General features: G+C 40.5%; 1 protein-coding gene across 1 annotated transcript; it reads left to right on the forward strand.

Annotated features, from left to right (window-relative positions):
• The first annotated feature begins 838 nt into the window (after nt 1–838).
• On the forward strand, nt 839–7,452 carry LOC139217235 (uncharacterized). Its single transcript, XM_070848552.1, has 7 exons — nt 839–878; nt 1,154–1,246; nt 3,238–3,370; nt 3,544–3,703; nt 4,768–4,888; nt 4,980–5,063; nt 6,835–7,452. Exons 3-7 carry the CDS (start codon nt 3,320–3,322, stop codon nt 7,163–7,165), a joined length of 747 nt encoding a protein of 248 aa, XP_070704653.1. The 5' UTR covers nt 839–878; nt 1,154–1,246; nt 3,238–3,319; the 3' UTR covers nt 7,166–7,452.
• Nucleotides 7,453–9,544: the final 2,092 nt, after the last annotated feature.

A 9,544-nucleotide genomic window follows, 5' to 3' on the forward strand; every position in this document is an offset into this window, starting at 1 on the left:
AGCTTAAACATCAACAAATACTACTAATAACATTTCAGCAGCAGTCAGTGGTGGAAAGTAACTTCATTTCCTCAAGTAGTAGTGAGTATATTTTTGAGCTACTTACTTGTGTATTTCAATTTTCTACTATTCCATATACATTCTAGATCTACTCTTTTACCTCACTGCATTTATGTGACACCTTTAAACACTTGACAGATTAACATTTGTGCATACAAAGCATATGAATTCTTCTAGAAATACTTTACAAATAAATAGAAATAATTACATGTACTACATGTAGAAATCCTGCTTGTGCACTGATGCATGAGTACTAACGATCTAATGATATAATATGTGGTAATGTAACAGTCACAGGAGACATTTTTCTTTACCAAGTGCTTTTAGTTTTAATATTTTAAGTATCGTAAGTGCGGTTTTCATGATTATTCTTAGATGCTTTTACTTCAGTAACATTTTCAATGCAGGACTTTCACTTGTATTTTGCAGTGTGGTATTAGTGGTTTTACTTAAGTAAAGGATCTGAGTAGCTCTTTCACCCGTTAGTGCAGCAGATCATTGGGCTTCAAGAACTGATTCCGCTCCAGCATGCGATCACTGCCACCTGATGGGCAGCAGAGTGAGTGACACGTCTTTGTTTCCTCACAGCTCTCCTTTGTTTTGTTGCTGATGAGCTGAAGGAAAAACAGCAAACATCTGCGCTGACTTATATTGAAACACAATATAATATAATAATAATATTTTTTGCTGCTCAGTTCTATCTGCCCCATAAACCACTGCATGTGTGTGTGTGAGGATCCCGTTCCCATGGCAACCGGTCAACACAGTGATTCAACAGCAAGGAAACAGAAGCAGAAGAAGTCTGAGCCTGATTCACGGTGAGTCATATGTATGAATCAAATATCAAACATGATGTGATGATCGCTGATCGATTATTGTCTTTGGGTCTATTAATCAGTTTGTGTTATGTGACTTTTTTTTTTTTTACCTTTGATTCAACCTTGGTGTTCAATGAGTGGTCTGTGGCCCAATGAGAGCACTGCACTGTTTTTTAAGCCAAACATTAAAACTTACAAACCTGAAAATAAAAGATCAGTAATCAGTAATAAGTTACCTTAAAGAGCTGTGTTTGTGTCCAATTTCACCATTGCAGGTACAGAAACAGTCGATTAAGAGTTTGGAATCTGGTGGGGAAGTCAGGAGATCCAGCTTCAGTTCTTGATGCAGTTTCTGTAAAACATTTGAAGTATGTTTGAGTATAAACTTTGAGGTTTATTTAAACTGTAGAAATGAGAAAACCTGTCGGCTGTTTGCCTTCAGTGTGAGATTATCTGTTCAGTGAATATAGCTGGAGCAACTATAAATGAGAGCAAAGGTCTGATTCAGAGAGGAACTGAGCCCCCCCCCTCACCTGCTTCAGTTGGTTTTCTTTGCCCAGCAGGGGGCGCTGTAGCCAACGTTATGTGCTCAACCTTTACCAGGCTTTTACTTCATTACACTTCTCTCCTACATTTGTCTAACAGATCAAGTTACTGTGCCATTCAACATTTTGAAGTCAAAACATAGAATCAGGTTATAATATGTGAAACACTGATCAAAACCAAGCTGGAGCTAAAACAATTCACCAGTTAGAGGGTTGACAGATAATTGATCAGCAACAATTTTGATAACTGAATTTTGGATGAAAACTTGACAAATTTAACCCGTCAGCAGGGGCTTTTATTTTATGGCTTTTATACTCAACATGGTTGGTCAGTTAATCAATAAAATCATAAAAGATTAATACTGAAAAACTCAGCTTGACCCTGCCCATTGTTTAAAGTTTGAATACTGTTACTTATATATATTAAATATGTTTTAAGCACATTCATTCCACACTTTTTTACACTCTTTTTCAATGCAGTTTTTCTAAGTCAATGGAATATATTTACAGTGTGGTAGTGCTACTTATGTAAAGTCTCAATACTTCCTCACCTCCTCCATCACTGCTCACTGGAGCTTTGTTAAGAACCTGAAATCCACTTTGAAGTGATCCTGCTGTTCTAGAGGCATAAATATGCATGAGAGGAAATAATATAACAGGAAAGATTCCTGTCTCGACGTAACAAGATATTTTTCCTCAAAGGAGGCAAACAGTGTTTTCTGTACATGCAGTGCTCCTACGTCATTGTTAGCACTACATTCCACAATGAATACTTTTTTGAAAAAGGTTCATTTTAGGAGACTTAAAATGTGAACTGAAGCACTGGAAGGCTTTTTGAAGTGAAAGAGCTGAAAGCCGCTGCGATATTAGTTACAAGTTTAACTCCTGCTGCCAAATGAACTGTCAGTTTGTATGTGAACACTGATAGTCGACAAAGTTGAAGTGTAAAGACTGAAAGCAAGCGAACTGTCAGCTGACAAGTAAGAGCAGCTGAAAATGTCAGTTGTCTAAAGCCATGAAAGCAGTTAAAGTGACAGGTAACAAGCACAGGAGCCAGTGAACTCTGTCTAAGTGTCGTTTATAACATTTGAACCCGAGTTGAATTGAAAGAATAAGAGATGAAAACAGTAAAAGCAGTTGAAATGTCAGTCGTCTCAGCCATGAAACAGTGAATTAACTGTATCACTGCACTCTAAGCTATAATCCCACTGAGACAGAAGGACATGAGCACGTCGTTCAGTGCTCACACTAAATAAAACTCTGCTCAGACTTAGAGGCATCCTGACTGGCTCTCCTCCAAGTCACTTTCCCCGTACACCTTCGTCTCCAGACGGGATTTCCTGTCTGTGTCTTAGGGAGGGGCTGGATCTCAGGACCCCCCCGCACTCCCAGCACTGACACAGACAAATGGACTGGGACTGAGGAAGCCGGGGACAGCAGTGAGCTCACTCTTCGTCATAATGTTTAACTGGTCACCATAGCTTTGTTTCCTGCCTTTATTGTTGAGGATGAGCAGGAAGGATGAGCCATCATGGCTATTCTTCTCTTATTTTGTCATTCTGTTGCTGTACTGGGGTGTCTCCTGGGGCTGAACAGGATTAATCACTTCACTGCACTATAAAACTGTTTTTGTGGTTCATTTCCAGTCGTGGGTCAACAGTTTAGCGGGAGCACGTCCAGTCTGTTAATAAACACACCTTTCATACCTTACTCCAGTGATTCCCACCCAAGTGTATGACACTGTACAACATTAACCTTTCACAAGTGATTCCACCCCCAGAGTGAACAACAGCATTTTATCTCTCCATCCACAGTGATTACAGAGGGCTGACATCAACCTCATATCTGCTGTAAACACAGAGCTGAGTGCTGCTTCCTTCCTGCTCCTGGACCAACATGAAGAAGAAGAAAAAGCCCAGAAAAGGCACTTTAAAAGAGAGTGGAAATGTGTGTGAAACATGGCGCACAGCATTAAATGCTAACAAGCTTGATATAATCAGTTGCTGAAGGCTTAATGGAGCATTTTACTAGATGTCAGTAGTGTTTAGTTAACTGTATAAAATGTACCACTACATAGATAAGTAAGTGCCCTTATGAGATGTGATCTGTGTGGAACCCAGTTTAAGGTGGACGCAAGCAGGTCCGACAGGCTGCAGTCTGAGAGCTTCCTGGCTGAGATGGTTCGGTGGTTTTCAGACCATCAGCAGCAGGTGGACGAGCTGTTCAGCCACAGCGACGCAGACAGAAGTGGATCAGTCCACCTGCAAGAGTTCAAGCTTGGTAATCCACCTTCCCTGAGCCAGCTGTGGGGACGCAGTTCCTCTTGCTCTTTTGGGAACAATTATGTGTTTTTTTTTGTAATTTCTGGTTTTCTACACCAAAAAGATCTGAAGATTACAAACTCCTTTATCATTGTTCACAACAGACTTCAGTGTGTGTTCCAGCTCCTTTGACAGGCAGATGAAGATAATCTTAAAGGGAAAAGAGATGCCTCAGTGTGGTTGTATTGAAGTATTCATGTAGGGTACTGTGAGTCAGACTTTCGATAATGTGAGCAGTGGCTCATTTCCTCTCACCCCCCTCACAGATAAGAGCAGCTGGCTCTGGGAAACAAAAACAGAACAATGTTCCTTCTGTCTGTCAAACTCTGAATAAAGTGCGCATCTAGCACTGGAGGTTGTTTGAGGAGCTCCAACACCTGCAGGACAATAACTTTGAGGCGCAAGCTGTGATTCCTCATGAATCAGCTCTTTTCAAACAGCAAGAGAGCCGACAGTATGTGCGAAATTCCTAATGCTGCAGAAAATCTTTCCTATTGTACCAGGTACACCAAACTACACTGGGGCCATCACAGAGAAGAGAATGTTAAGAAATACAACTCTGATCCACATCAGGTGGTGTCTGTCCCAGATAGGATCTAACAGACCTATCTCTGGAGGGATCCTGTCTTCAATGTTGTCAGACACGCTGAATAACAATCAGAGCCTGTCGGAGTCAACAACAAGCTCTTTTAGTGTTTTTTAGTGTTGATCTGGCGCGGTTGCCCTAAAGGATTGCTTTGCAGTCGTGCAGCCTGTTTCATGGCTGAGGTGATCTACTGAACCAATTCTAAGGCTTTTCGCACCTTCCAGTCATGTTGAATCAGGTTTAAAAATACCAGAATTCCCCCTTAAGGTTTCAGAGGAGGGTTTTGTGCCTTTATGGTCTAAATGTTGTTTCAAAGACATTCCTCTAAGTGATGAATCATGACATTTAAAAAAAACTGTTCCACTGTCAAAACATTTCAGCCATCAAAACTGTTGATATCCATAAAACCTCCATCTTCATTATGTGTCTGGTTGCAGGTCTGATGAACTTGGTGGCCCCTTGTCAGCAGTCTCAGCTCCACATGCTGACTCTGCAGCTGAAGACGACCAACAACACGATCAGTTATCGACACCTGAGCAGCCAAGTGCAGAAACTGAGGTAAAATTAACTGCTTCCCTTTTTGTCACTATCTGTTTTATTTTCATTTCTATAAACTCTGGCTGTTTTTTTTGCCTGTTTGTCATCTAAGGCTGAGTGACGCTCAAACATCAGAGGATGTCTCCTGTTTGGACAGATGTGCACAACATCAGCTGTTGAACCCTGAGAAGGACAGGTACATTACCATCACCAGACACGGCTCCGTTTCTAAAACTGCTTCTACCACTGGACTAAACTATCTAATATCTGTATATAAAGTAGTTCTCGATGAGTTCCCTCACTAGGTCAAAATTCTGGGACTTTCCATGACTAAAAAGTTGAATTTCCTTGGCCTGTAAAGGTAACATGGCTGCATTTCTTTGTTCCAACCCTACAATTAACTAAAGCTCCTAAAGTTTATTCTCTCCTGGCATGTTTCATCAATTCAATACTAAAATTTCATGTAACTGTAACCAATCACAGGAGTGACAGGAAACAACTTGAAGAAGAAAACACGTTACAAAAAAACTGGTTCTGTGAAGAAGACACCCAAATTGATAATACTAAAATATCTAATAATATTGATTATTTTCCCTTACCCTGTCTGGAATAGACTTTTTTTCATTCCATGACTTTCCAGAAATTCCATGCCCAGTGGGCACCCTGCTTATAATGATGTATCAGTCACAGGAGACATTTAACTAAGTACTGATACTTTTGATGCTTTTACTTGAGTAACATTAGGAATCCAGGAGTATTTTTATGGATTTTTGTACTATAAGTAAAGTAAGTAAGTCATGCAGTCCTTCAATCATATTCAGATTGAAAAGAGGTTTTTAACTTTTTTCTAACACATAATAAAGCCATGCAATACGTCCTAGAACAGTTTCTCTGTGGCTGAGCTGGAACAGCCAGAGCAGCTGATAACTTCAGGCTGACGTTCGGACCAAACCTGCATGTCTGAGGTGAACCAGAGCAGAGCAGTGAACAGAGTTATTTCTGAGCTCAGCTAACAGCAGTAAATCACTCTGGGATCACCTCCTGTAACCACAGGACACATTTACACTCAACAGCTCCGTAAACACAGGAGACCTCAGCGCGACCTGCACACAAGAGCTGGTGCCTTTTTTGACCTGCACACCACTACTGCTTGGTTTGTGTGTGTGTGTGTGTGTGTGTGTGGATTCATTTACCATAGTTGTGTAGTTACGTACATTTTTTTATCATTGTACCACCTTGGCATTCTCATTGCTACATCTAACACTTCCAGTCTTCACAAGTGGAAAGTAGAGAAGTAAATGTGGGTCCTTCCTGTGAAAATATTCATTATTACTATTACTACTACGTTTTCAACATTCCATTCCATTCCGAGGGAAATATTGTACATTTTGCTCATTAACTATGTAGATGTATGTAGAAGTATCAGTCTTGTGAGGTATCTTTGGATCTAGCGGTGCAGTACTGTACAGTTTGAGGCACTTGCACCATGGAGTATTTCCATTTTCTGATACTCTATACTTGTACTTGTATTTATTTGATAGCTTTCATTGCTAGTTACCAGTTAGAGCAGATAAACACAGTTAACTCTCAGTCCTGCCTTTTTGCTTTTGGAAAGGCCATAAAAAATATAAGATAAGCCAAAAAGATATAAAATCTTTATGTGCTAATTGCTGTCTTTTTGAAAAAAATGCCAAAAAAAGTAAAAATACTGATTTATTTTCTGAAGTGCTCCTTTGTTTTGCACTTCAGAGACACCGTAATGTTCCTCATGTAAGACAATACAGATGTGCCTTCACCACATTACTTTGAACAGGCATAAAGCATGTCAGGTCAAGTCGACTGGTATAACCCATAATTACGGCTGCACTCTCAGAGCTTCACATGACTCTTATTTCAAAGTGAAACTGTAAATCCAAGAACACATAAAATGGATTCTTTGTGATGTAAAACTAGATTTCAACCAACAGCTTCATCCATCTGAGAGTCAGACTGATCCCCTTTGACTCCGCCGCAGCCCATCCAGGCAACTTTGGGGTGGTTTTGTCGAGCAGCAGCAGAGTTTACCATTTGATCAGGATGATCCAGGACCGGACTGGGATCCAGACCTCCAGGTTTGAGGTTTTCCGGAGAAAAGTGCCCTCAGAGGAGGCCCGTCTGCCCCCGGAGAGTTCTTTGGAAGAGTGTGGCTTCAAAGGAGGGTCAGAGGGAAGTCCTCCAGAGGACACTGTGTACTACGACTACAGTCTGCTGTTTACAGACTGTCCAGTCCTCAACTGTGACCACTACTACTGTTTTTAGCCGTGCTAGCAGAGTGGCTGTAAAGCTGTTGTTCAGTCCACCTCCTTGGTCCAGACCACTCTGCTGACTTACAGCAGCCATACCACATGCTGGAGGAGAGGGAAGAGAGTCAGGATATGAGCCCAGCTAAAAACTAAGGCTGTTCCTGGGTAACGTCCGGCGAGACCAGCAGGTCCAAACACCACCACATTCCCAGGAGGAGAGGGAAGAGAGCCGGGAAAAGAGCTGATCTGCCCCTGTATCAGCCATAGCCACAAAATACAACATGAAGAATAAAGTTCTCTGTAGAAAATCCCTTCCTGCTTTCTTTTAATGGGCTTCTCACTGTGAAACTTAGCCTGGGAAAATGTAAACATAGTCTCTTCTGGTTGGTAAATAGAAATAGCCAATATATTCACTCTTCTTGCTGGGGGTCTCTTTAACTTAAAGTAGATCATAAAGAGGCATCAGAATTATGTTTCATATTCAATTAAAAACTCCTTGTAGCAGCTTAATAAGTCTGCTGTTTAAAACGTAAAGTTGAACAGATTTATGTCAGAAACTGTTTAACAATTCATTAAACTCTAAGATATTTGTTCACATTTAGGTGACAAAGCGCAAACATGTCCACATCTTTCCTCTGATATAAAACAGTGTTTTTAATCCCGTCCTCAGGGGGACACAGAGGCTGAACTGTGGAGTCAGTGGAAAGTGCTTGGCTAGTGGAAACCACAGAGCAGCTATAAACAGCTGCTGGTGGCGGCCGCTAAAGCGTGCCATGCAGCCGACACACCCAGCAGCTTCCCTGCTGCTCCACCCTGCCAGACTTTTAGATTCCAGCTGCATAGATAATTCACTCCAAAACCTGCTGCTGCTTTATGTTCACACTCACACACACACGCACACTTATGCATGAAGACAGAATCACCAGAAAGCATCCAGGAGGAACACTTTTTCAAAGTCAAAATAATATTTATTCCATAGTTTCAAAAATACAATATAAATATTACAAAATTGAATACGTTTTGTACTTAAACACTGTTTACATTTGGGCTGAAAACACAGACAGACTTCAGATGAGGGCTGCAGTACTATGTCGTTGTACAGTGTTAAACATATTAAATCATATCTGCTCATGTTTGTCATATAAACCATCAGCTGCTCTCAGATCAGTAACTCAAACAAACCGCTGACTGTAAGGCTTTAGAGGAAACATTTACACTTTATGAAATGCTCTTGAGATTGTTAGCTTAGCTTAGCATTAAGACTGGAAATCTGGAAACAAGACAGGTGTTAATTTCTGAGCTCTAGAGCTGGACCGTTGCCTGTCTGTATGCTAAGCTAAACCAACCAGCCTTGTTTTTGACAGACACACATGAGAATGGTATCAATCTTCTCATCAAACTCTCAGTAAGAAAACAAATTAGTGTCTTTCTCAAAAAGTTGAACCATTCCTTTAATTCAATAACTCCTATAAATATCTGTGTGTTTGTGTGTCTGTGAATTTCACTCCCATAAAAGATCCAAAACATCTGTAACTGCTAAACTGAAGCAGGGGAGCACTGTTTTGGTTGTATGACAGTATCTTTTTGTCCTAAGGTTTTTGAAGATGACGAGTTTGATATGTAGCACTTATTATCAAACAGTTGCCATTACACATCCAGCAGTCACCGAGCATGTGGAGTCGTGTTTGTACCTACTTAATGACTATAAGTACAACGTTCACTCTCTTTTAGCTCTATTTTTGGTCTCCACCAACTCCTGAGGGAAATATCTGGCTCTTTAGCTGCTAAATGCTCCACTATGTTCCCCAGCTGGTCTCTAACTTTGACTATCTGCTGCTGGTGCTGAGCAGGTGAGAGCAATGAGAATGAACCAGAACTGTGAAGTTGCAACATAAACAAAGACATGAAAGTAAAACTTTGTGTTCCTCACTATGAGTCATCTGATCAGTTCTTATGATAAAAACACCTTTATAGCTGCTTTTACTATCTATCTATAAATTCCTGTTGTTGGGACATTTATTGTTACCTGACACTTGGCCTATAATACACTTGTCCTGTACACTGTTTACTGTGATATAAAAAGCTGAAACTTCACAGTAGAAAGATCTGTGTGGTGCTCTAAAGGCCAAAATTAAAATGACTAACAGCTAAAATCCAGCCTAAAGAAAAAAAACCTCCCACCAAGCTGAGATAATTCTGCTTGTTTTCCTTAGTTTGGGAATAGACATCTAGACATCTGTTCAAAGGACAGAATACTGACAAACGTATTTGTATTTGAAAAAGATGAACTAGTGGAAGTCTGATGCATTGACATACGATTTAACAAATAGCCGGGCAAGATGGAGCTTTCACAGTCAAAATAGCCATGAAAGCCATCATTTAAAGATGAGTTTTA

The sequence above is a fragment of the Pempheris klunzingeri genome, chromosome 17, assembly GCF_042242105.1.
Source record: "Pempheris klunzingeri isolate RE-2024b chromosome 17, fPemKlu1.hap1, whole genome shotgun sequence".
Lineage (NCBI taxonomy): Eukaryota > Metazoa > Chordata > Actinopteri > Acropomatiformes > Pempheridae > Pempheris > Pempheris klunzingeri.